The 26,863-nt window shown below is 44.5% G+C and overlaps 1 protein-coding gene across 1 annotated transcript in view; it reads right to left on the bottom strand.

Annotated features, from left to right (window-relative positions):
• The window catches only part of kif13ba (kinesin family member 13Ba), a 94,639-nt gene that overhangs the window by 34,227 nt on the left and 33,549 nt on the right, over positions 1-26,863 (bottom strand). Inside the window, exons 4-20 of the mRNA XM_023986335.2 lie at positions 19,652-19,664; positions 19,246-19,306; positions 18,640-18,732; positions 18,155-18,335; positions 17,380-17,467; positions 16,975-17,109; positions 9,038-9,150; positions 8,724-8,835; positions 8,294-8,506; positions 7,798-7,908; positions 7,460-7,594; positions 5,633-5,763; positions 2,563-2,649; positions 2,228-2,421; positions 1,690-1,978; positions 1,375-1,537; positions 1,103-1,249 (exon numbers count right to left, since the gene is read on the bottom strand). Of these exons, the coding sequence (XP_023842103.1) occupies positions 1,103-1,249; positions 1,375-1,537; positions 1,690-1,978; positions 2,228-2,421; positions 2,563-2,649; positions 5,633-5,763; positions 7,460-7,594; positions 7,798-7,908; positions 8,294-8,506; positions 8,724-8,835; positions 9,038-9,150; positions 16,975-17,109; positions 17,380-17,467; positions 18,155-18,335; positions 18,640-18,732; positions 19,246-19,306; positions 19,652-19,664 (2,266 nt within the window). The remainder of the gene's footprint in view (positions 1-1,102; positions 1,250-1,374; positions 1,538-1,689; positions 1,979-2,227; positions 2,422-2,562; positions 2,650-5,632; positions 5,764-7,459; positions 7,595-7,797; positions 7,909-8,293; positions 8,507-8,723; positions 8,836-9,037; positions 9,151-16,974; positions 17,110-17,379; positions 17,468-18,154; positions 18,336-18,639; positions 18,733-19,245; positions 19,307-19,651; positions 19,665-26,863) is intronic.

Here is a 26,863-nt window from a genome sequence, read left to right as displayed (position 1 = left end):
CGGGGTACAACATCACCGATGCACTTGCTAATAAACTTGCTCACCGAATCAGCATAAACATCAATGTTGTTGTTCGACGCTATCCGGAACATATCCCAGTCCACGTGATCGAAGCAATCTTGAAGCGTGGAATCAGATTGGTCGGACCAGCGTTGTACAGACTCTGAGCACGGGCGTTTCCTGTTTAGTTTCTGTCTATAGGCTGGGAGCAACAAAATGGAATCGTGGTCAGATTTGCCGAAAGGAGGGCGAGGGGAGGCTTTGTATGCGTCGCGGAAGTTAGAGTAACAATGATCCAGAATTTTGCCAGCCCGGGTCCGTATTCGATATGCTGATAAAATTTAGGGAGCCTTGTTTTCAGATTAGCCTTGTTAAAATCCCCAGCTACAATAAATGCACGCTCAGGATATGTCATTTCCAGTTTACATAGAGTCCAATGAAGTTCTTTCAGGGTGGTCGAGGTGTCTGCTTGGGGGCGAATATACACGACTGGATTATAAATCGAAGAGAATTACTCTGGTAGATAATGCGGTCGAATTTGATTGAAAGGAATTCTAGGTCAGGCGAACAAAAGGACTTGAGTTCTGATGTTGTTATGATCACACCACGTATCCCAAGTGAGCCATGTTTCCGCGAAACAGAGAATGTTACAATCTCTGATGTCTCTCTGGAAGGCAACCCTTGCTCGGATTTCGTTACCTTGTTGTCAAGAGACTGGACATTGGCGAGTAGTATACTTGGGAGCGGTGGGCGATGTGCCCGTCTACGGCGCCTGACCAGAAGACCGCGCCGTCTGCCCCTTCGGTGGCGTCGTTGTTTTGGGTCGCCTGCTGGGATCCGATCCATTGTCCTGGGTGGTGGCCAAACAGAGGATCCGTTCGGGAAAGTTGTATTCCTGGTCATAATGTTGGTAAGTTGACGTTGCTCTTATATCCAATAGTTCCTCCCGGCTGTATGTAATAAGACTTAAGATTTCCTGGGGTAACAGTGTAAGAAATAATAGATAAAAAAGAAAAATACTGCATAGTTTCCTAAGAACACAAACACACTCATGACCACACACACACACACACACACACACACACGAGTCGTTTGAACTCACAGGGTTGTCGTCGTCGTAGTCCTTCCACTCCTGGTAGAGTTCTCTCATGTCCACCATTCTGTTCTCCATCTTCTCCAGAGCCCAGATCTGTTTCCCTTTCCCCTTACGCCTCACCTGCACCGCAGGCTCACTCAGCACTGCATCACGCTGTGAGGATGGAGAAACAGCGAGGGGGCTGGGGGTTAGATGTGTGTTTATGTACGTGTGAGTGTGAGAGAGAGAGAAGATATACATAGCACCAGGTGTGTGTGTTAATGCTCACGTGTGTGTACCTTGCGGTTGGCATTGAGGTTAGCAGCAGGTATCTGCAAGGTGACTCTGTACTCGGTGCGTTTGTCCAGCTCCTCTGCTATGAAGCCAGCCTCCTGTACCAGCAGGTTAGCTCTTACTATCTGCTCCCTCAGCTTACGTAGGCTCCGGGTCAACACTGCCTCTCTGAGGGGGAGAGCATCATCATTTTCAAATCACACACACACGTCAACACTACCTCTACAGAATGGAGACTAACATCACCACCACAATGGTCAATATCACTGACAATAACTCTCATTTACAGACATTCCCACCCTCCTTCCCCCACCACTCACCTCTCCTCGCTCCACTGCCTCAGCCTGCTTTGTGCACTAGGTGAGTTAGACATGCCTCCCATGCTGAGTCTCTCCAGGCTGCGGTAGTGGGGCTGTCCCGGCCTGTCGGCCTGGCCCTGTGATTGGCTGGGGGCCGTGCCAGCCTGTCCTACAGACTGTCTGTCTGGGTGGAGCCGTCTCCTCAGCTGTTGCAGCTCCTGTTCATACATCAGCCTCTGTCTCTCCAGCGCCGAGCGCTTCTCCTCCTCGTGCTGCCTCTCTAGGGACTGGAGCACTGCCTGCATGGGGTCTGAAGGTGACGGACAGGGGCGAGAGTCAATCAGGAACGGGGTTTTTGGATGAGCAACCAATCGTGATTGCGATGCGACGGACAGTAGTTGTGTAGTCAATCGATGATTATCGAAACATTTGTTTCTGAGGGCATTTATATTACTCCTTTCCCTCCATTCTCATCGTTGTTTTACAAGGACCTGTGTGTGTGTGTGTGTGTGTGTGTGTGTGTGTGTGTGTGTGTGTGTGTGTGTGTGTGTGTACTCACCATTGTTGCCCAGGGCCTTCATCATGACCTCTGTCTGGGCGAACTCGTAGGAGAAAGAGACCTCGGAGGACCCCTCACTGTTGGTGTCTCCGTCCCCCTCCAACTGCTCACTACTGCTACTGTTCTTCATCGGGCCCCCCTCACCCTCCTCTTCCTCACCGCCACCCCGCGACCGCCGCTTAGGCAAGTTGATCCTGTGGGGGAGGAGGGGAAGAGAGGGATGGGAGGAAAGAGAAAGGGAATGGTTTCAGTACTACTCTTTCCAAAACGAGGACCAGTAGTTGAGCGAGACATTGCGATTCACAYTAGTCAGAACTGTCGGGACACAGACAGACCTGAAGAAGTGGTTGTTGCCCCACAGGATGCGGTCTCCGTGGTGGAGCCGCTGCGGGCTGGTGCAAGGAGAGCCGTTCACACACGTTCTGTAACGTAACAACAACTTAAGTTCCACATAATYAAAACAACGTGTAACCATGACATAAGACACATTCAGCAAAAGCGACATAATAAATGCGTAAGAACATCTTTACTGTTGTTTTTATTGATTCTATGGAACCAAGGACTCCCCTGGAAAACATTGCCAAATGTTACTGAGTGGACTATCCTGGCAAAAAAAGATCTAATAAAAATGAATGAATGATCCAGTTAGTTCATTCAATTCTTAAGGGGCCTTGCGGCAACATGACATCACCATCATCTGAAAGCAGGAGATCATACTTGAGGCTAGAGGTGTGTGTGTGTGTGTGTGTGTGTAGTCATAGAGTGGGTGACTAGAGAGAGGTCACTACTATTCGAGTCACCAAGTCACTATTATTCGAGTCACAAGTAGAACGGGTCGAGTCGTGCATTTCTAAGAGCGAGTCAAGTTGAGTCAAGTTTTTTCAAGTCAAGTAAAAAAAAATTAACAAATGTAATCTACAAATCGAGACCTTAGGACTATTAAAGTTCCATCTGACATTTTTGTAAAAATGACTTAGTCACACATAATAGATGTTTAGACGGTTCTTCACAGACATACGAAGTTAGATTTTTGAAAAAGACATTTTTTGTTAAAAAAAGAAAGAATGAAAAACTAGAAAGTCCTATCTGCATAAACCCATTTGAACTATAAGGTTATATCTGCAATCCAATCACAAGACTGAATAAATACAGATGGACCAATCAGAACACGTCTTTGCCATCTCCCTCTAAGTATGYTCTAGCTAGTCTAGCCAGCAATAATGGCACGCGAGCAAAAAAAACAACACTGTCAGAAATCTTAAAGTAAATGATGTTGTCACATCGTTGTTCAACGATGACAATAGTTTGTCTAATGACCATAATACATTTCTTAATGTATTTGATGATGTGTTCTGACTATCCTGGTAAAATAGCTAGTATTCTTAAAAACTGAACATTGCCTTATTCAGAAGTGCCAGACGGAACCGCATGGCTCTGAGATGTCAAGGTTATATCTGGGATTGCAACCCCCCACAAAAATGGATTTAGAAATGTCACAGGATGTTGATACTTTAGGTAAGTGAGGACCTTAARGGGTTATGGATGAAGAATTCACTACAAAACAGTTCTGAGATCTGGGATGTGACAACTTTCATGCTCAAAATCTCAGAACTCTGCTTTGTGCAGATATAACCTTATAGTCCCAAGGCCACCAAATCTTTGTCTATTTATTGAGGCTACCAGACAGCCATATTCATTATTTTGTCTAAAACACATTTTGATAATGTAATAATACATTTAAAAAACTAATTCTAAATGCAAGCTTCATAAGTAAATTATCAATTTTAAGCAATTCTGGGATACCAAAGGAACAGTATGCCTATCCTAGTAATTGTTGATTGATGACCCATTGCTGTTGAGCTTGCAAAGTAAACAGTTAATATTACTGATCACCAAACWATTTTTGGAGCTGCATATTTATGGCAATCCTCTCTCCCAACAAGTTGACGTTTGCGCTGCACCCGATCCTATAGCTGTACAGCAAATCTGCGCTCTGTTCACTAGCTTCGTGATTCTAAAACMTTTTGACCCCCCCCCACCCCCAAAGGAGTGGTTCAAAGCTTGCGACCCCCACGCACGCACTTGATGAACACYCGCGCACAATCGCAACGCAAATGTAGCCCGTCATTACAGCCATATACGGTGATGCATTTTCAAAACGCAAGATACAGAAATAAACTACGTTTTACGACTGCATTTTGAGCTGAAAATCATTCATGTTAGAAGTCAATATCAACTAGGGATATCATGTCACATTGTCACTTCTCTGGAGTCCAGACCAAGAAGGATCATACAGCCTACCTGTATGCAGCYGAGGTTGCAGGATCGGATAGGAAACATGGGTTGTAGCTTTTTTCTTCCTCACAAATATCGTAATTAATTCGCCATTAATAGCTAAGTATTCAAGGTAGTGTGATGTTCCAGCTATCTTTTGACATATAGCCAGTACCACCACTGAGGTATAGTGGTGGCACTTTTTCCACCGTGCACTGTGAATACGGTGTGTTCAATAAAGACATGAAAACGTATAATTGTTTGTGTGTTATTAGTTTAAGCAGACTGTGTTTGTCTATTGTTGTGACTTAAAATTTGATCCGATCTTCATCTATGACCAATTTATGCAGAAATCCTGGTAATTCCAAAGGGTTCACATACTTTTTCTTGCCACTGTAGGTAGGCAGTCTACTCTGTTTTTGCCAGGCAATACCGGAGAAAATTAAACAAGCTCTTTCTGGGTCACTAATCTGGATATGTGAGCCCACGTTTGCGCGCCAATGTTGATGACTTGTCATTGGTCAATAGTCAAGACACGCAATTTATTGGTTCTGAAACAGATGTTTTTTAAACAAAATTGTGTGCAATGCCGTAGGCCTGTGCGTTTCACAAGCCAATAATTTTTTTTGCAAGTGCGATATGGTCTCTGGCTGCGTGGAGAGTAGCCTAATCCACTGAGACTCAGTGCCACAAAATGAGCGACAAAACGTTACAAAACCTGGCCAGATAATTTCAGTCTCAAGTCAAAGTCGTGTCCCAAGTCTTGAGGCCGCAAGTCAAAATCAAGTCATTTTATTTTCTATCAAGTCATCAAATTTGTGACTCAAGTCAGACTCGAGTCCAAGACATGTGAATCAAGTCCACAGCTCTGGCTAGAGATGTGTGCAATAATGATGATGTCAAGAATGACGATTTCGATGATGTGCGTTGAGATGATGATAATGACTGCTGGTGTACTGTGACATTTTCTGCGGTGTGAGCTGGTGCTAGCGGGCAAAATTGGTAACAAGGACATTCTTAAAACCAGATTTTGGTTCTGGAAAGGCGTCACCTCATCCAGGTTTGCCCCGTTGTGGATTATACTGARGAGGAGGATGATGGTAGAGATGAAGAGGAGTGTTCTATACGTACCGTGAGTTCCTGTGGGGAGTGAGGACCACCCCTTGGTCAGTTGTGATGTTTATGATGCAGTGTTCAGCCTGAATACCCATCCCACACAGCTGGATGTCCTGGGAGTCTGCTGAACCAACCTTAGTGTGCTCCTACAGTACACAACAATACCATGTTACAATGGTGTGTGTGTTATTGATCCGCGGGTTGACTCATAACCCGAAGTTTAGGGTTTAGGGTCATGAAATATTGTGTTAATCAACYGCGGGTGGGTGGCGGGCGGGTTGAATAAAAATAATACAATACCTTAAAATATCCAGAAATATATCATTCTTGTGCAATTTATATATCTATAGGCTACGTTGAGGTTTTTCGTTCATTATTTTAGGCTATCAGTGCGCGTAAGCCTAAGCTTTAGAACCTAACTGTACATGTTCCAGTCAGCCTACACGCCAACTGCCAAAAGCTTTCGGGAGCGAGCAGAAAAAGTTAGTCGATCCACGGAGGCACAAACGACAATGTCTGAGATTAATTCAATAAGAGGGTTGCGAAATGGAGAGTTGAAAATAAAGAGAAGGGAGGGCCAGTAAAGTCATGTTTATTTGGTGAAGTGGTAAAAGAGGATGATAGCAGTGCCGTCTATGTGATGTGTGATGATTGTGAGGCGCTATACAAATTCCACAGTCACAAGATAGTGACAAATAGGCCTATGGCAGGTCAAGGGAACTGTAGCCTACATTTGACATTTGAGTCATTTAGCAGACGCTCTTATCGAGAGAGACTTACAGTAGTGAGTGTTAAATGGAAACTGAAATCTGGACACTGACTATAGGTCTATAACCTGTCACATAGCCTAATATAATATTTACTCCTGCAGAATAGAGCAGTCCTTGCAGTAAAATGACAACATTTAGGTTACATTTTTACTCTAAAACASGAGTGGAGAAATGTGATTTATTTCTTTCATCATCTTGAGAGAATGCGCAGTTATATACTGTCTGTAGAGGTGGTATCTTCATTAGCATCATAAAAGCTGATAGTATTTCAACCACATAAAATATGCATCCAAGCTGATGGGTCATTTTTTTATCAGCTTTAATTTGGAAATTTTGTACAGAAAATCTTTTCTGTTTTTTATTGCTTTTTCTCCCCGGTCCCTAAACGTCATTGCTCCACGAAAGAAGCAGCGATGACAGAGAAAACTTTACCAATGTCAACTAGAGTGAAGTGTTCATTTGATCATTTATGACGTTCTGGTGAGCAAGGGTTTATTTATTCTTCTCGGGCAACATAATGACAGAAGAGAAGCTGTGTGTATCTAATTATAGACAAGATGACTAACAAATAGCCTACCAAAATGTCGGAAATAAGCAGAAATATATCTAAAATCAGGCAACAACAAAAAATCCTGCACCCTGTCAAAAAATCTTTCCGCTGTCTGACTGTAGCCTACAGCGCATTTTCTATATTAGCGTGTTATTTTATTTAACCTTTATTTAACTAGGCAAGTCAGTTAAGAACAAATTCTTATTTACAATGACTGCCTACCCCGGCCAAATCCGGACGACGCTGGGCCAATTGTGCGCCGCCCTATGGGACTCCGAATAACAGCCAGTTGTGATACAGCCTCTACAAACCAGGGTCTGTAGTGACGCCTCTAGCACTGAGATACAGTGCCTTAGACCGCTGCGCCACTCGGGAGCCCAAGTGTGGGTTAGGGTCGGGTGCGGGTCTCAGATTTTCACTTTATCACATATAGTCATGTGGATGGGTTATTAGCAATTGTGGGTGACCCTTGCTCCACTAGTGTGTGTGTGTGTGTGTGTGTGTGTGTGTGTGTGTGTGTACCTTCAGGTAGTAGACCAGCAGCTCATTGAGAGCGGGGTCAGCGTTGAGGTTGACTAGAAAACACTTGTCTTCTCCCACTCTGATGCCAGACGACTGGAGAGAGATGCCCAGGGATTCCAACTGTTTCTGACGCTCCTACAGGACACACAACAGAGGGAAACAATGCATCCATACTGGTTGTTGTAATAAGGGCACACAGAAGCAAAACATTTCAAAATGTTGTGCAAAAAAAGAAGCGTGTCTAATTGTACAATTTTAGAAAGTCCCTGTTTCACTCAGTTTTCTTTTTTGTGCCTAGTGAGCACGACCCAGGACAGAAAGTACAAGTGTGTATGTACCTGTGCGATCTCCTCCGTCTTGCGTAGTTTCTCCTCCCAGGTMACGGTCATCTCTTGGATGAGTTTCTCAGACTCCTCCAGCCTTTCCTTCAGCTCTGGGGCCTTCATAGACTGGCCAGGAGACAAGAAAAACACACTCTTACTTGTGTTCCCTCTCCCTGTCTCCCAGCAGACAAGATGTGGTAGTTGATGTCATTTGTAAACGGATGTTTCGGGTTGAAAAAAAGTCTTCATAAAACCAAATGCTCTCTGCTACACCTGATGAAGCATTAATTTTCCGGATGCAATTTCCAAACAGAACGCAACCAGTTTTGCCAGCTGGTGTGGGCCCTCTCCTCCCATCCCTCCTTACCTTCGTCTGTCTCAGTTGATCTCCCTCTTCCCCCTTCTTCTCTGCTCTCCCCGCCTCTCTTCCCTTCCTTCCCTATATCCTCTCTTTATCCCTATTTCCTCCTCTCCCTCCCTTTTCCCCTTCTCTCTCCCCTCCACCCCTCACCTCTGCCTGTGTCAGCTGGTCCCGTAGTTTCTCCACCTCTTCGCGGAGCTCCCTGATGATGCGTGCYTTGGGGTCTTCGTTGACGACGGCGTGGTTGACGATGCTCTTGGCCCGGTCGGCGTAGCGCAGTGTGGACAGCGTCTCGTCGTAGTTGTCTGCTGCCGGGCTCACCGTGGCCACCATGGCCGTGCGACTGTTGCCGCCCAGGCTGTCCTGGTGACAGGGGGAGGAAGAGAAAGGAGTGTTAGTAAGAGAGGGAGAATGAAGGAAAGACAAAAGGTTGCCGGGACCAAATCTTAATATGATTCTGTGGCAGAAGTGTTCAACTAATTAAAGGAAACAACAAAGATATGGGAGCGAGAAGGGGAAAGTAGGACGAGAGAAGTTATATTAAGAGCAGGGAAAAAGAGAAGATGTGTGTGCGTCTTACCTTAAGCAGCCACGTTAGTACAGAGTCTCTGTAGGGGACAAACTTGGTCTTGTTCTTCCCACACCCCTGTTCTGCCAGAGCAGATATGACCAGGCCTAGAGTYGTCAGAGACCTGCAGAGACACACAGAGAACACACTCTCCATCAGGGAAAATATTGTAACACACACACCGGCCCGCTATCATAAGCGGTGGAATGTTTTCTGGGTGTAAAGTGTGTATAATTTTTTCATTTGGGAACTTGAAGCTAAAACTAGAACACTTGGAGCTGTGTGTGTGTGTGTATGTGTGTGCGTGTGTGTTTTCAGTGACATACTTGTTGATGTTGCTGCCCTCCTTCATCCTCTCACCGGTAGCTCCAGTCTTAGCAGCTCTCTCACTGCCAGCCAGGTCCACCAGACTCAGCTTACTCACCTTCTCACCACTCGTCTACAAAGAGGATAGGGAGGGAGAGAGAGAACAAGGGGGAGGCGGGTGTGGGGGGAGGTTAAAAGGGGGAGAGAGAAGGGGGAAGGTTATGGGGAGAGGAACAGGTAAGGACGTGGAGGGAGAGAGAAGAGGGGGGAGACAGAGGGAGGGAGGTGGGAGGTTAAAGGGGGTGGGAGAGAGAGAGAGGAAGGGGGAGGGAGAAAGGGAAAATTAAAGGAAGTGAGTGAGAACGGATAGAAGCCATTTTAGCAGATTTTCTTTCAATTAAAATAACATCATTCGTGTTCGAATACATGCTAGAAGGACTCCGGTCCTGCACGCAATGCTTATTTGGGATGTAAACTTATTGACAGATTTCAGTGAAATTGACAAAACATTTTCCATCCTATAATTTACATGCAGTATACAACCATGTTTCCTTGCACTAACATAAGGGGGGGGGGGGGGTGATGTATGTGTGTGCGTAATGGGGTCTTTATCTTAAATAAGGTATGTGTGCATTAAGGACTGAAGCTTGACTGGTAGACAGAGAGATAATTGACAGATGAGAAAGGAGGGGTGGGAGGGAGGGGAAGGAGAAATAAAGAGGAAAGCGTTCTGGGAAGGAGAGATAATTTAAGACAGAGGAAGAACAGAGAGAATGCAGGAATGCAGGACGGAAAGAATGTAAGAGCGAGAATGTAAGGGAAAGGTGTGTAAAAAGAGTGAGAGTGATGGAGAATGAAAGTATGTGAAAATGTGAGATGGGGTGTGTGAATGAGTTGAGCGAGAAATGAGAGAGAGCGGGGAGGGTAGAGAGAGCCAAAGGCCAGTGGGGGTGAATTATGTACGGAGTTGTGCTGAGTGGGAATAGAGCAGGCAGAGACTACAGTGTGTTGTGAAAACAAAGACCGCTCTTGTCCCCAGAGAGAGAAGAGAACAGAATGAAGGGAAAAGACTGCATGAACTGGGGTGAACCTAGGTCAAAAACGATTCCAAGTATTTGACTGGTACCTCAAACTGTTTTCACCAACTGGATTCCACAGGAAATATTTTGTTCTTTCCTATGATTTAGTTATTGCGTTATCACTCTTTTATAAAGATGCTATACTAAACATCCCTCTCTCATCTCAGACACACAGGCTTAGATTACACGCACTGTCAACAGGCCCCTGTGAATTTGCATTGAACTGAATTTCCATGGAGATATGCAAACCATCAGTAAAGGGAGGACAAAGCATATCATCAACAGCAGAAAAAGGAGGCCCAATGATTCTCAAGCTCTCTTTCTCTCACTGTGTGTGTGTGTGTGTTTTTCTTTAACTATCCTTGTGGGTACCAGAAGTCCTCACAAGGACAGTAAAACAAGGAAAAGTGGGGACATTTTGCCAAGGAAAAAGGAACAAGGAAAAATGCTATTTTAGGCTTAGGGGTTAGGTTTAAGAGTTAGGTATAGTTTTAGGGTTAGGGGTTAAGGTTAGGCTTACGGTTAGACTTAGGTTAAGGGTTAAGGAAAATAGGATTTTGGACTGGAATCAATTATTTGGTCCCCACAAGGATAGCAATACAAAACTGTGTGTGTGTGTGTTGAAGCGTGGACAGACTTAATTTGTGTGTCAGTTTCAATGATCCGGCTCAGTCTATATTTAGCTTTGTTTCCATTCCAGCATGTGCACCTGGGGCTGCATTCAGGAACACAACCAACAAGGTACCAAATGGTCAGTCTGCAACAATGGGCAACACTCATTGACTTGAACACAGCCTTATTTGACCTGGACTAGAATCAACTGTTCCACTCCTGCATTATTCAAATCTGTGTGCTTCATACATTGTTCCAGAAGACCAGGGTTGGGTGATTATATCACACACATGCATGTAAATAGTCAGGCACACACACACACACACACACGGTTGGATGAGCGACCAGGTGTTGTTGGGATAACAAAGGATCAGGCTGACACAGCAGCATATCAGCTGACATCCAGACAGAGAGAGCAGCTCATTACTTATTTAAAAGGTTTTCTTGGAGGCTAAAATCACTAGCTAGTTCCTGAACAGTGGAAACTGAGGCTCACTGACAGGAGAGTCTCTCTGGGACACTCTTAGGCTGCGTTTACACAGGCAGCCCAATTCAAATATTTTTCCCACTAATTGGTCTTTTGACCAATCACATCAGATCTTTTTCCATAGCTGATCTGATTGGTTAAAAGACCAATCCGTGAAAAAAAGATCAGAATTGGGCTGACAAGTGCCCCAGATAGAAAGTGCTTAAGAAGTAGAGCAGTGGTACTCATTGCGCGGCCCGTGAGGCCTTATCGCTGTGATTTTCCATTCATAATACAATTTCAATTCAATGTAGGCCTGAATCACTTCACTGAATATATATATGTTGTTCCCTGGCCGGCAGATACATGGTAGTACAGCACAACTGTTGAACAGAAAGGCCGAAATAGAACGCAACTGCTCAGCTCCTGCGACCGTCATATCGTTTGCTACTAGATACTTTTGCAGTCTGGTCGACATGAATCGATTTATTGTAAAAAATAAATAAACAGAAATCTATTGACAATGAAGATGAGAGGAAAGGGCTGGAGAACAACGTGACAGCTATGAACGAACAACCACCGGAGAACCAGGAAAATCAGGAACATGGCGGCGGGGAAATGCAGCTAACTAACGTAGCTTTGGTGCTAAGAGAAGTTGGCTACGGTCAATTCAAGAACACAAAGTTCCAAGAGAAATTGACAGACTTGTTTATACTGCATAATGGTACTAGCTCACTTTGTCTTGTTTTAAACGAGCAAATTTAGAGCGACATTTCCAGTCACACCATGCCCACTTTGACAAAACATATCTACCATAAAGCAACCTCAGAAACAACAAAATAGCGCAACTCAAAGGACAGCAAATAGCGGACAGATCTAGCACTGTTGCAGAGAAAACGACAGAGGCAACATTTACGTMTGCTTGGATGCTCGCGAGAAACAAGGCCTTCACAGACGCGGAGATAGTCAAAGACTGTTTTTTGGCCTCCGCCGAAATATTGTATAATGATTTCACAAACAAGGAAGCTATTTTAAAGCAAATTARGGGACTGCAACTCTCAGACTAGACCATAACAAGACGCATKGACATCGGTAAGCAACTGATTAGACATATCCGTGGCGCCGTATTTTAGTATTGTACTGATTCAAATGACATTGCCCAATCATGTGTTTGTGTCCGCTTCCCTCAAAACGAGTCGTTCAGAGAATAACTTATGTTTACTACCCCTTCAGGGWCAAACACGAGAGGATATTCTGGAAGCCCTCAAATATTTTGCTGATAATAATATTGACCGGTCAAATCTGGCATCTGTGTGCACTGACGGTACCCCAAACACGCGAGGGGAGGAAAAGGGACTCAGGCCTGATGAGAAAGATGATATTCKCGAATTTGTAACGTTTCGTTGTATCATTCATCGGGAAGCACTTGTGGCTAAACTCAAAGACTGACTTACATAATGTGATGCAGTAGGTCGTGCGCTTGGTGAACATTATTATTAGGGCACTGAATCACCGGCAATTCCGCAAGTTGCTGGAGGAATACCAGACAGAATACAGCGACTGTGATATTTCACAATGAGGTGAGATGGCTGTCTCGTGGCAGCTTTGGAAAGATTTCTCCCTCCTCCCTCAAATCTGTGAATTTGTTGCACGCAAGGGGAGAGTGGAGACCAAGCTGGATATTAAAGCTGGCTATTTTAACTGACATCACCTGCCACCTGAACACAGTTTATCTCCAGTTCCAAGGGAAAGCTAAAACTCTGGGCAAAATGCTGCATGTGGTCAAAGCATTTCAAAATAAAATCACCACACTTCATACCTGAAAGTTTGTTAATTTCCCAAAACTCAGAGCAGTCACCACATCCAACCCAGACATACAGCAACATTTTAGCTATGAAGCATTAGTGTGTTGGAAGAGTTGGAGTTTGAGAATATCATGGAGTACAAGGAGTTTTTCAACTTAATTGAGAACCCCTTTCATGTGCCAGTGTCATCTCAGCCCTCTGTCCTGACTGTGCTGGAATAGAGAGTGAGATAGTGGAGCTGCAGGCAAATGACACATTGCAAGGTGAACTAAGATCAGGTGTTACCCATTTCTGGAGTCTTGTGTCAGACACAGAGTATCCACTTCTGAAGCAGTGTGTGCAAAAGGTGACATTTTTTTGTCAGTACTTATTCCTGTGAAGCAACATTATCAACAATGAACATTGTGAAACAACAACAGAGAGACTGACCAATGCACACCAGGATTGCCTCACAAGGATAGCAACAGACTATGAATTCAGTCAAGGAGCAGAAGAGACATTTTCGCTCTTCCAACTACTGTGGTTACCCTTAATATGGGTCWTATGCATGTGATGTAGCCTATTTGATGTGTGTGTATATATTTGTGATGTGCTGTATCATCAGTTGTATGTGCTCTATTGCTCTCAATTGATAATATTGGAAGAAAAAGTACAACAGATTAAAGATGTGCGGCCCTCTGAATGATTGTCTCAACCCAAAGTGGCCCCCTTACAAAAAATTGTGAGTAACACTGAAGTAGAGTGAGAGGATGAGAGAATTTTAGATAACGACAAATAACATGCAGTCTTCACAAAAGCATTACAGCAGTCGCAGTGTTTCCGCTGCAGCGTGGCGCCGCGCCACGGCAAAACCATTGCCACCACGCCCAAAAAATCTGGAACATTTGAAAATGCTAGAACAGTCCACATTTACTTTGCCTCTGCAAATAAAATGAGTAACTAATAGAAAAATCAGACAACCCCATAGTAGAATAGTTTATATATTTACCTTGTGCGTTCTATGCGGGACAAATATTCCTCACAAGGCGCATTCAAGTTGCGAGTGTCATAGGGAGGGAACATGCATTCTGACAAGCAGTCAATGCACAACAATTCATAACGCAATCGCAGGGTAAACAGCAGTTTTAATGGTCTTTGTTAAAAAGAGGGGGGGGGGTCCCAGCTTTCCATTCCTACTTGATTTATTTCTCAACTCCTAAATATGTGTGAACTGCACCATTTCAAACCCAGAGTTTTAAGCAGCAGCATGGTTAAGCACCTTATCGCATAGGGAAGTAACTTGGGATAAAACACCGCCCTCAAGCTTTTTTTTGAGTGACTTAAGAAATTGTGATTAGCCAGATTACATTTTTAGTTGAGCAAGAGTAGTGGTAACCAGGGAAAGTGTTGTGGGAAAATGTGTGACAAAGTGGTTCCTGTGAGAAGTACAGACAGGGGGCGTATTACCCCTGGTGGCGGATTACCCAAAACTACCTTAACAGGTAGGCCTACATTATACTAACTGTGTTTGTAATTTTTGGGGGGACATAAAATGCATCAATATGCATAACTAGTTATTAAAATATCACATTTGGGATCTAGCTAATGATTAGCACATTAGGGTAAATGCAAATAGGCAACCCCATGCTTCAGCCTATTTATAGATACTATGCTGCATCAGTTGGGCTACAGGTGATAATGCTTATTGCTAATAGCATACCTGATAATATGGACCAGGGGTGTCAAAATCATTCCATGGAGGGCCTAGTGTCTGCAGGTTTTTGGCTGTTCCGTTCAATTAAGACAACCAGGTGAGGGGAGTTCTTTACTAATTAGTGAGGGAGGAGAGAAATCCCACAGACACTTGACCTTCCGTGGAATGATGTTGACACATGATATAGACCAGGGCTGCCCAACCCTCTTCCTGGAGATCTACAATCCTGTGGGTTCAGGCCAACCCTAATTTAACACACCTGATTCTACTAAATAGCTGCTCAACAAGACCTTAACTAGCTGAATCAGCTTTGCTAAATTAGGGTTGGACTGAAAACCTACAGGACAGTAGATCTCCATGATGAGGGTTGGGCAGCCCTTATGTAGACGATGCATAGGCTATAAGCATGGTCCACTACAGTGCATTCGGAAAATGTTCAGACACCTTCACTTTTTCTACATTTTGTTACGTTACTGATTGGTGGAGCATTATTCTAAAATGGATGAAAAAAAAAAGTATTCCTCAATCTAAACACAATACCCCATAATGATGAAGCAAAAATCTGTTTTTTAGAAATATTTGCAAATATAAAAAATACAAAACTGAAATATCACATTTACATAAGTATTCAGACCCTTTACTCAGTACATTGTTGAAGCACCTTTGGCAGCGATTACAGCCTCGAGTCTTCTTTGGTGTGATGCTACAAGCTTGCACACCTGCATTTAGGGAGTTTCTCCCATTCGTCTCTCTAGATCCTCTCAAACTCTGTCAGGTTGGATGGGGAGCGTCGTTGCACAGCTATTTTCAGGTCTCTCCAGAGATGTTTGATTGGGGTCAAGTCCGGGCTCTAGCTGGGCCACTTAAGGACATTCAGACTTGTCCCAAAGCTACACCTGCGTTGTCTTGGCTGTGTACTTAGGGTCGTTGTCTTGTTAGAAGGTGAACCTTCACCCCCAGTCTGAGGTCCTGAGTTCTCTGGAGCAGGTTTTCATCAAGGATCTCTCTGTACTTTGCTCTGTTCATCTTTCCCTCGATCCTGACTAGTCTTCCAGTTCCTGCCACTGAAAAACATCTCCACAGCATAATGCTGCCACCACCATGCTTCACAGTAGGAATGGTATTGGCCAGGTGATGAGCAGTGCCTGGTTTCCTCCAGACGTGATGCTTGGCATTCAGGTCAAAGAGTTCAATCTTGGTTTCATCAGATCAGAGAATCTTGTCTCATGGTCAGTCCTTTAGGTGCCTTTTGGCAAACTCCAAGCGGGCTTTAATGTGCCTTTTACTGAGGAGTGGCTTCCGTCTGGCCACTCTACAATAAAAGGCCTGATTGGTGGAGTGRTGCAAAGATGGGAGAACCTTCCAGAAGGACAACCATCTCCACAGATGAACTCTGGAGCTCTGTCAGAGTGACCCRCGAGTTCTTGGTCACCTCCCTGACCAAGGCCCTTCTCCCCTGATTGCTCAGTTTGGCCGGGCGGCCAGCGCTAGGAAGAGTCTTGGTGGTTCCAAACGTCTTCCATTTAAGAATGATGGAGGCCACAGTGTTCATGGGGACCTTCAATGCTGCAGACATTTTCTGGTACCCTTCCCCAGATCTGTGCCTTGACACAATCCTGTCTCTGAACTCTACGGACAATTCCTTCGACCTCATAGCTTGGTTTTTGCTCTGACATGCACTGTCAACTGTGGGACCTTATATAGACAGCTGTGTGCCTTTCCAAATCATGTCCAATCAATTGAATTTAGCACAGGTGGACTCCAATCAAGTTGTAGAAACATCAAGGATTGTCAATGGAAACAGGACGCACCTGAGCTCAATTTCGAGTCTCATAGCAAAGGGTCTGAATACTTATGTAAATAAGGTATCAGTTTTTTTTATATATAAATGTGCAAAAATGTATATTTGTCATTATGGGGTTGTGTGTAGATTGAGAAATGTTTAATTTAATCAACATTAGAGTAAGGCTGTAACGTAACAAAATGTGGAAAAAGTCAAGGAGTCTGAATACTTTCCGAATGCACTGTATGTTAAAATAATTTCTGGAGGTGAAAATTATATTTTAGATGGTGTCAGCGTAATTTGATTTTAATTAATTTTGGAGTAGAATGTCCTTTTAAAAAGTCACAAGAACTTGACTTCCCAGTCTTTCTACATAAAAATTATCTGGGAGGTGGTTAACCTCCAAAACAAAGGGGGGAGGGATCCCCCCATAACCCTCAGATGGAGGGTTTGTGTCTCTGTGTCCATGTTTGTGTATGTCAGTGTGTGTGTCTTTCCGTGTGTGTCAGCATGTCTTACCCCAGACTGCAGGTCTTTGAGTGTGTGTGTGAGGATGATGTTGAAGACTGCGTGAGATCTGCTGCTCTCCTCATTCATGTTGGTTGCGGCCACCGTACGAGACTTATTCCCCTCTGACATCAGAGACTCGATGTCCTATAGGGGGGAAGAGAGAGAGAGAGAGCGAGAGAGCGAGAGAGAGCGAGAGAGAGCGAGAGAGAGAGAGAGAGAGAGAGAGAGAGAGAGAGAGAGAGAGAGAGAGAGAGAGAGAGAGCAAACGGGGGACGGAAGAAGGCAGGAGAGAAAGGAAGAATGGAGAACAGAGAGAGGAAAGGAGATGCTATAAATAATTCATTAGTAAACAAATAAATACTTATATATTGTTACTAGTGGTGGTAGTGGTACAGCAGTGATATTGTGGTGTACCTTGTAGCTGGCCACAGCCAGACGAGACAGGCCGTCCACATACGGCCCCAACACCTTGTGTTCCCTCACTCTCAGAGCCTGTCTGCTCCTGGAGGGGAGGGGGGATGACAGATATGAATGTGGTTTACTATGGAAGAAATCCACAGTCATCATGCTTCCATGCTCTATCTAAAAAATAATATAAATAAATGAATGCATTTATACATTTCTATCATTTTTCATTTGTAAATTAATTTGAAAAAGTATTCATTTATTTGTAAATAAAATAAGTATCCCTATACACTCTCCTACGTTCTGTGTAGAAGCAACAGTTCTCCAAATAGAATCAGCAATAGCCAGATCAATACAAGTGGTATATCATTAGGCCAAGTTCCAGCATCTGTATAATGTGGCAGACTGACTCCATATGGCCGTCAGATGTCGGACCTCCCACTCCTGTGGCACGCAGCTCTGCTATTCTATTGATTGTTTTAGCCGGGGTCAGAGGTGACGGGGTCATAACCTTTGGGGTCAAGCGGGGAGCCATAGAAACTGTGAGCAGACAAACAGGTGCAAATGTGTGCAAAACCATTGGGGCCCTGCTCCGAAGCATGTTTGGAAACGTACTGGATAGGCGAAAGCTACCACCAGTATGTCATGGAACAATTGAGTTATCAGTGACTACATCAAGGGAGGAAGCGTGTTTGTATTATTTGAAAATGGGGCCACAGACAAACTGTAGTATATTCAAACAATTAACTAAAACAAGAGGTCATGTGGAGGTTAAAGGTCGTACCCTTTGGGGTCAAGGAGGTCGCGGACCTTCTCGTTGTATATCTCCATGTAGGAGACCTCTATGGTGAAGCCTTCCCCCTCCCTCTGCTCCAGCAGGGTCCGGTCAAACAGAGAGCTGCACAGCCGCGGGATCAGACCTGGAGAGTCCACCGAACCCATCATTGTGTACGACTTCCCCGAACCTGGAGGGACACACACATACAGCCAATGGGTGAGCACGGATGTGAGGAGACAGCCAATGGGAGAGCATAGCAGTGAGGTGACAGATTAACCCCTAAGGATCTGTTACATGCTAATCAGAACAGCCAGTAGTATCATAGCATATGTCATAGGGAAAAATTCAATTGCATTTGCTTGATTCCTCGTGTAATTCTCCTCACCCATTGGATGAGATGGTGACCTTCTGACCTCATCCAATGAGTTTGGAGAAGGAGGAGAGGAATAAAAGAAATGCAATTCAGATTCTCCCATAATGTAATAACATACCCGTCTGTCCATAGGCGAAGATGCAGGCATTGTAGCCTTGGAAGGCGTTGTGCAAAAGACTCTCCCCAAGGCACTGGAACACCACGTCCTGACCTGGAGACAACCACCAGGCAATGTTACAACACCACACATTATTATACAATATAAAACAGTACAAAAGGACTTCATTGATCCCTTTAGGGGTGATTTAGAAAATTATCTGGAGCACACAGACGATTACAAAATAAGCTACAAGCTTTGCAGGTTAATTTAAAATAGGACCTTCAGACCGTAGCCATGAACAGTGCGAGAAACAATCACCTACAGATTCATCCAAGCGAGTAAACAACAGAGAATTCAGGTGGGATCCTAATTCCTTAGTCACTACTGTAGAGACAAATGTTTGAAAAAACACCAAAAAAAAACACCCGAACAGACCTATCCCATTTAAGCAAAAGACGTTGAAAAGACAGTTTCAATGTTTTTTTCTACCAAAAATACACTGTTTCGACGTCCTTTATTAAACATCTTGTGCTCACAGGGACACCTGTAGATACACGAGGTGGAGGAAGAAGAGGGAAGGAAGGGAAGTGAGGAGAGGTTAACGTGAGGGAAATGAAAACTGACCCGCAAACTTGTCCTTTTCCGACTCGTCCATGGACCAGAAACAGTAGTCGTAGGCAAAGGTCTGAGGGACGAGACATAGAATGAAACAAAACAGTTTAGAACGGATTTAAAACAGCTGTTATTTAGCGGGCAAAACATATGGGGATGATCAGTTGAAATGGCATTGTTACGGTGTCATTTCAACCAGTTTTGCCCGTTGGGTGTTTCTTGTTGAGCACTGGCAATGATAAACATGCCATACAAATGAACAGTGTGTGTACATGTCAACATAAAAGTACAATGATTGCTTTATAAAACACATGAATACAGAGTTGCTAGAATGTAAACACAGAGACATTAACAGCATTGCCAACCAAACATTAACACAATCAATAGTAATAGCAGCCAGTCACAGTACTGGACTTACCTTGGTCTGATTCCTGATGAAGTTCACACGAGGTCACAGGATGGCCACATGGGTAGAGGGAGAGAAAGAAAGAAAGAAAAGGGGGACATTTAGACTAAAGCATCATGTCTCAGACACCATGTAAACAAACACCAGGACATACTGGACCCGTATTCACAAAGAGTATGAGTAGGAGTGCTGATCTAGGATCAGGTCCTCCATGTCCATATATTATTATTAATTATGATCCAAACAGAAAACCTGATCCTATATCAGCACTCCTACTCTGAGGTACTTTGTGGACACTGGCCCTGATGTACTGTAGTGTACACCGAGACGGACAATCACACACTGTAACAGGATTTTCTGAGACGGGTCCAAAAACAAATTCTTCTGGCACTGCGTTAAGGGTACACACAGTTTGGTGAGGGCTTTGAGATTATTCTCCGTCAATAACCCTGCTCATTTTAAGAGGCCCACTTTGTGATCTTAAGAAGCATAGTTTGAGTATAATGATGTGTATTCAGAATACATCCTACTATCAGTGATGTGATCATCACTAGATAAGTCAAGAAAAGAAAGACTGCTGGTCTATCTCAATGATGAGCTACAGATAATGGAGGATACAGTGGTTAGTATTCATATTAGCGTTGTTTTGCTGTTTGTCTGAGACAGGATGCATGGGTAATAAAGCTAACATGAACCTATTCACAGGAATGCACGCTAGCTTCCACTCTTCCTGCTCCCTCTCCCCTTCTCTCAGTCTTTCACACTCTCGCTCTCCCTCTAAAATGTTCAATCCTGTGGCTGCCGAGGCCTGGAGTTGATAAACCCTTGTTTATGACAATGTTTCATTACTGTTTCCAACCCCCTAGGCTATATCATGGGGGAGGGGGTGGGGTCCTGGCTCCCGGCTCCCTATGCGAGCAAAACAGAGAGAGTGAGAGAGGGAGGGTCTATAGGACACAAAGCCCCTCTCTTGGTCCATGTCATCAGTTGGACTTTGTTCAGTGGACCTGAACACAAACAGAGAGAGCATCACTCAATGGCAGAGGAGAGGAAAGGGGGGGAGAGAGAGAAGGGGAGATTCACATAATGACAAGAGAGGGAGAGTCGAGCCGAGCAGCAGGGTAAATATGCATTTAAGGACTCCCTTATCTACCCTGTGGCTGAGCAGAAGCTTTACACAGCACTGCATGAACACAATGACCTATATAAACATTACACTCCAACACACAGGCCGTGGGAGAAAGACAAGGAGACACTCAGTTTCTACACTGCATTCACAAAATGCTGGGGATGTTACTCTCTTACACAAACACACTGGCTCCGCTCCCATCAGAGAGCATGCATGACACACGTATTTGCACACACACTCTTTCAGACATTTTGTGTGTCCTTTGAAGGTCCCACACACTGGTTGTCCATTAGTAAATCAGTTTAATAATAGATTACACAGCAACTGTACACACACAGTTCATATCTGAAAAATCACCATGTGCGAGAGCACACATCATGACATGGGAGTCACACACACACACACACACACACACACTGGAGCATACAGTGGGGAGAACAAGTATTTGATACACCGCCGATTTTGCAGGTTTTCCTACTTACAAAGCATGTAGAGGTCTGTCATTTTTATCATAGGTACACTTCAACTGTGAGAGACAGAATCTAAAACAAAAATCCAGAAAATCACATTGTATAATTTTTAAGTATTTAATTTGCATTTTATTGCATGACATAAGTATTTGATACATCAGAAAAGCAGAACTTAATATTTGGTACAGAAACCTTTGTTGCCATTACAGAATTCATACGTTTCCTGTAGTTCTTGACCAGGTTTGCACACACTGCAGCAGGGATTTGGCCCACTCCTCCATACAGACCTTCTCCAGATCCTTCAGGTTTCGGGGCTGTCGCTGGGCAATACGGACTTTCAGCTCCCTCCAAAGATTTTCTATTGGGTTCAGGTCTGAGGACTGTCTAGGCCACTCCAGGACCTTGAAATGCTTCTTACGGAGCCACTCCTTAGTTGCCCTGCTGTGTGTTTCGGGTCGTTGTCATGCTGGAAGACCAGCCACGACCCATCTTCAATGCTCTTACTGAGGGAAGGAGGTTGTTGGCCAAGACTCGCGATACATGCCAAATCCATCCTTCCCTCAATACAGTGCAGTCGTCCTGTCCCTTTGCAGAAAAGCATCCCCAAAGAATGATGTCTCTACCTCTCATGCTTCACGGTTGGTGTGTCTTTGGGTTGTACTCATCCTTCTTCTTCCTCCAAACACGGCGAGTGGAGTTTAGACCAAAAAGCTCTATTTTGTCTCATCAGACCACATGACCTTCTCCCATTCCTCCTCTGGATCATCCAGATGGTCATTGGCAAACTTCAGACGGGCCTGGACATGCACTGCTTGAGCAGGGACCTGCGTGCACTGCAGGATTTTAATCCATGACGGCGTGGTGTGTTACTATGGTTTTCTTTGAGATTGTGTCCCAGCTCTCTTCAGGTCATTGACCAGGTCCTGCCGTTAGTTCTGGGCTGATCCCTCACCTTCTTCATGATCATTGATGCCCACGAGGTGAGATCTTGCATGGAGCCCCAGACCGAGGGTGATTGACCGTCATCTTGAACGTCTTCCATTTTCTAATAATTGCGCCAACAGTTGTTGCCTTCTCACAAGCTGTTTTTTCTATTGTCCTGTAGCCCATCCCAGCCTTGTGCAGGTCTACAATTTTATCCCTGATGTCCTTACACAGCTCTCTGGTCTTGGCCATTGGAAGGTTGGAGTCTGTTTGATTGAGTGTGTGGACAGGTGTCTTTATACAGGTAACGAGTTCAAACAGGTGGAGTTAATACAGGTAATGAGTGAGAACAGGAGGCTTCTCAAAGAAAACTAACAGGTCTGTAGAGCCGGAATTCTTACTGGTTGGTAGGTGATCAAATACTTATGTCATGCAATAAAATGCAAATTAATACTTAAAAATCATACAATGTGATTTCTGGATTTTTGTTTTAGATTCCTCTCTCACAGTTGAAGTGTACCTAAGATAAAAAGACAGACCTCTACATGCTTTGTAAGTAGGAAAACCTGCAAAATTGCGTGTATCAAATACTTGTTTTCCCCACTGTATGTGGCAATGTTAGTGACAACAGAGGGCTGGCTAGCACAAAGACAGAGCGAGAGATAGAATAAGCACAGTGACCTGGGGCTGGGCTTGTCGTGAGGGATCAGCTCAACTGTATAACAACAGCGCCACAGGCAGAGTGCATGTGTTGTAGGGTGTGTTGTGAGCGTCACATCTCCAGAAACTGCAGGAGGATTAGAGAGCCCCTGGGGTAGTAGTTAACATGTCAGGGGGGTGGGCCTCCATCTCACAGGCACAGGAGTAGACAGTGCTGGGGTGGTGGACATGGACCTCCAGGATGGGACCAGGATAGCCAATCATGCTTTAGTGACTGGGCCAGCATAGCCAATCAGAGTTCAGGATCAAGACCAGTGCATCTATCAGAAGCTATGCTGACTAGGATGTGACAAATAGACACATATGTTAATGTTGAATTTTCCATTCAAACTATAAGAAAAATTCATACAATTTAAATGCATGCTCTTCAACCGATCGCTGCCCGCACCTGCCCGCCTTCCAGCATCACTACCTGGACGGTTCTGACTTAGAATATGTGGACAACTACAAATACCTAGGTGTCTGGTTAGACTGTAAACTTCCCTTCCAAACTCACATTAAGCATCTCCAATCCAAAATGAAATCTAGAATCGGCTCCCTATTTCGCAACAAAGCATCCTTCACTCATGCTGCCAAACATACCCTCGTAAAACTGACCATCCTACCGATCCTCGACTTCGGCGATGTTCATTTACAAAATAGCCTCCAACACTCTACTCAACAAATTGGATGCAGTCTATCACAGTGCCATCCGTTTTGTCACCAAAGCCCCATATACTACCCACCACTGCGACAACCACTGGCCCTCGCTCATACTCGTCGCCAAACCCACTGGCTCCAGGTCATCTACAAGTCTCTGCTAGGTAAAGCCCCGCCTTATCTTAGCTCACTGGTCACCATACGCACCCACCCGTAGCACGCGCTCCAGCAGGTATATCTCACTGGTCACCCCCAAAGCCAATTCTTCCTTTGGCCGCCTTTCTTCCAGTTCTCTGCTGCCAATTACTGGAACGAACTGCAAAAATCACTGAAGCTGGATACTCATATCTCCCTCACTAGCTTTAAACACCAGCTGCCAAGCAGCTCCACAGATCACTCGCCCATCTGTAAACAGCCCATCTATACCTCATCCCATACTGTATTTATATTTATTCTTGCTCCTTTGCACCCCATATTCTACTTGCACATTCATCTTCTGCCACATCTACCATTCCCTGTGTTAATTGCTATGTTGTAATTACTTCGCCACATGGCCTATTTATTGCCTCCTTTGCACACCACTGTATATAGACTTTTTTCTACTGTAATTATTGACTGTATGTTTGTTTATTCCATCTGTAACTCTGTTGTTGTATGTATCGAACTGCTTTTGCTTTATCTTGGCCAGGTCGCAGTTGTAAATGAGAACTTGTTCTCAACTAGCCTACCTGGTTAAATAAAGGTGAAATAAATTAAAATATACGAATTTTGTTAGGATTCTCTATTGAAATTTTACATATGCAATTGTTAGCATTGCTAACCTTCAGGTTAGTGGGGTTTACAGAATAACCTGGTGAGCACAAGGTCGGTATGAAGGGATAACAATCTGGATACGCCCAGCCGTAGTTCTAAGTCCACAACAACCTAAACGACATCAGGGACCACTTTTGAGGTCTGGGGAAAATTGAAGAATTGAAAAAATATATACAAATACTTATTTTCCACCATAATTTGCTGACTGGAGGTCATTTGCAGGGCTCTGGCACGTGCTCCTCCTTGCACAAAGGTGGAGGTAGCGGTCCTGCTGCTGGTTGTTGCCCTGCTACGGCCTCCTCCACGTCTTCCTGATGTACTGGCCTGTCTCCTGGTAGCGCCTCCATGCTCTGGACCACTACGCTGACAGACAACAGCAAACCTTTTTGCCACAGCTCGCATTGATGTGCCATCCCTGGATGAGCTGCACTACCTGAGCCACTTGTGTGGGTGTTACTCTTCTCATGCTACCACTAGAGTGAAAGCACCGCCAGCATTCAAAAGTGACCAAAACATCAGCCAGGAAGCATAGGAACTGAGAAGTGGTCTGTGGTCACCACCTGCAGAATCACTCCTTTATTGGGGGTGTCTTGCTAATTGCCTATAATTCCACCTTTTGTCTATTCCATTTGCACACAGCATGTGAAATTTATTGTCAATCAGTGTTGCTTCCTAAGTGGACAGTTTGATTTCACAGAAGTGTGATTGACTTGGAGTACATTGTGTTGTTTAAAGTGTTCCTTTATTTTTTTGAGCAGTGTAGTATAATCCCCTCGCACGGTCCCCGCAGCCGGACAACCTTCTCTAGCTCTGGAGGGAAATGTGTAGGAATGCTCACCGGTGATCGCTCCTTCAAGCCGACAGAAACTTTCCAAACGCGGTTCCTCTCCCCATTAAAGCAGGGAGTCGGAGTCACGAGCGCCGAGCTTCTCTGTCCGATACTTTCCTACCACGTTACGGGGGAGACGCCCCGAAGCCCAGTCCCATATAGCTCATGAACAAATATAAAAACCCTAGCTCTTGCGACTCCATTACCACGCTGTATTAAGACTTAAAACGAACCAATCAAGCAGATCATACACTGTTACCAGGGGGCTAGGGCTACCGACGTTAAGGCTAAGTCTGAAGATGGTGGGCTAAAGCTAAAACTGGCGAGTGTAGAGAGTATAGGGATATTGTTATCCACATCGGCACCAACGATGTTAGGATGAAACAGTCAGAGGTCACCAAGCGCAACATAGCTTCAGCGTGTAAATCAGCTAGAAAGATGTGTCGGCATCGAGTAATGGTCTCTGGCCCCCTCCCAGTTATGAGCTCTATAGCTGATTCTCACAACTCATTCGCTGGTTGAAAACTGTTTTCTGCCCCTCCCAAAAGATAGAATTTGTAGATAATTGGTCCTCTTTCTGGGACTCACCCACAAACAGGACCAAGCTTGGCCTGTTGAGGAGTGACGGACCCCATCCTAGCTGGAGGGGTGCTCTCATCTTATCTACGAACATAGACAGGGCTCTAACTCCCCTAGCTCCACAACGAAACAGGGTGCAGGCCAGGCAGCAGGCTGTTAGCCAGCCTGCCAGCTTAGTGGAGTCTGCCACTAGCACAGTCAGTGTAGTCAGCTCAGCTATCCCCATTGAGACCGTACGGATCTGTGCCTCGACCTAGGTTGGGCAAAACTAAACATGGCGGTGTTCGCCTTAGCACTCTCACTAGAATAAAGACCCCCTCCATTCCTGCCATTATTGAAAGAGATTGTGATCTCACATCTCAAAATAGGGCTACTTAATGTTAGATCCCTCACTTCCAAGGCAGTTATAGTCAATGAACTAATCACTGATCATAATCTTGATGTGATTGGCCTGACTGAAACATGGCTTAAGCTTGATGAATTTACTGTGTTAAATGAGGCCTCACCTCCTGGTTACACTAGTGACCATATCCCCCGCGCATCCCGCAAAGGTGGAGGTGTTGCTAACATTTACAAAAGCAAATTTCAATTTACAAAAAAACCCGACGTTGTCGTCTTTTGAGCTTCTAGTCATGAAATCTATGCAGCCTACTCAATCACTTTTTATAGATACTGTTTACAGGCCTCCTGGGTCATATACAGCGTTCCTCACTGAGTTCCCTGAATTCCTATCGGACCTTGTAGTCATAGCAGATAATATTCTAATTTTTGGTGACTTTAATATTCACATGGAAAAGTCCACATACCCACTCCAAAAGGCTTTCGGAGCCATCATCGACTCAGTGGGTTTTGTCCAACATGTCTCCGGACCTACTCACTGTCACAGTCATACTCTGGACCTAGTTTTGTCCCATGGAATAAATGTTGTGGATCTTAATGTATTTCCTCATAATTCTGGACTCACTCATAATCGGACCACCTTTTTATTATGTTTGCAATCGCAACAAATAATCTGCTCAGACCCCAACCAAGGATCATCAAAAGTCGTGCTATAAATTCTCAGACAACCCGAAGATTCCTTGATGCCCTTCCAGACTCCCTCTGCCTACCCAAGGCATCAG

The sequence above is a fragment of the Salvelinus sp. IW2-2015 genome, linkage group LG4q.2 (assembly GCF_002910315.2).
Source record: "Salvelinus sp. IW2-2015 linkage group LG4q.2, ASM291031v2, whole genome shotgun sequence".
Classification (NCBI taxonomy): Eukaryota; Metazoa; Chordata; class Actinopteri; order Salmoniformes; family Salmonidae; genus Salvelinus; species Salvelinus sp. IW2-2015.
Note: the sequence above shows the minus strand (reverse complement) of the source record. Positions and strands in the feature narration are given on the sequence as shown.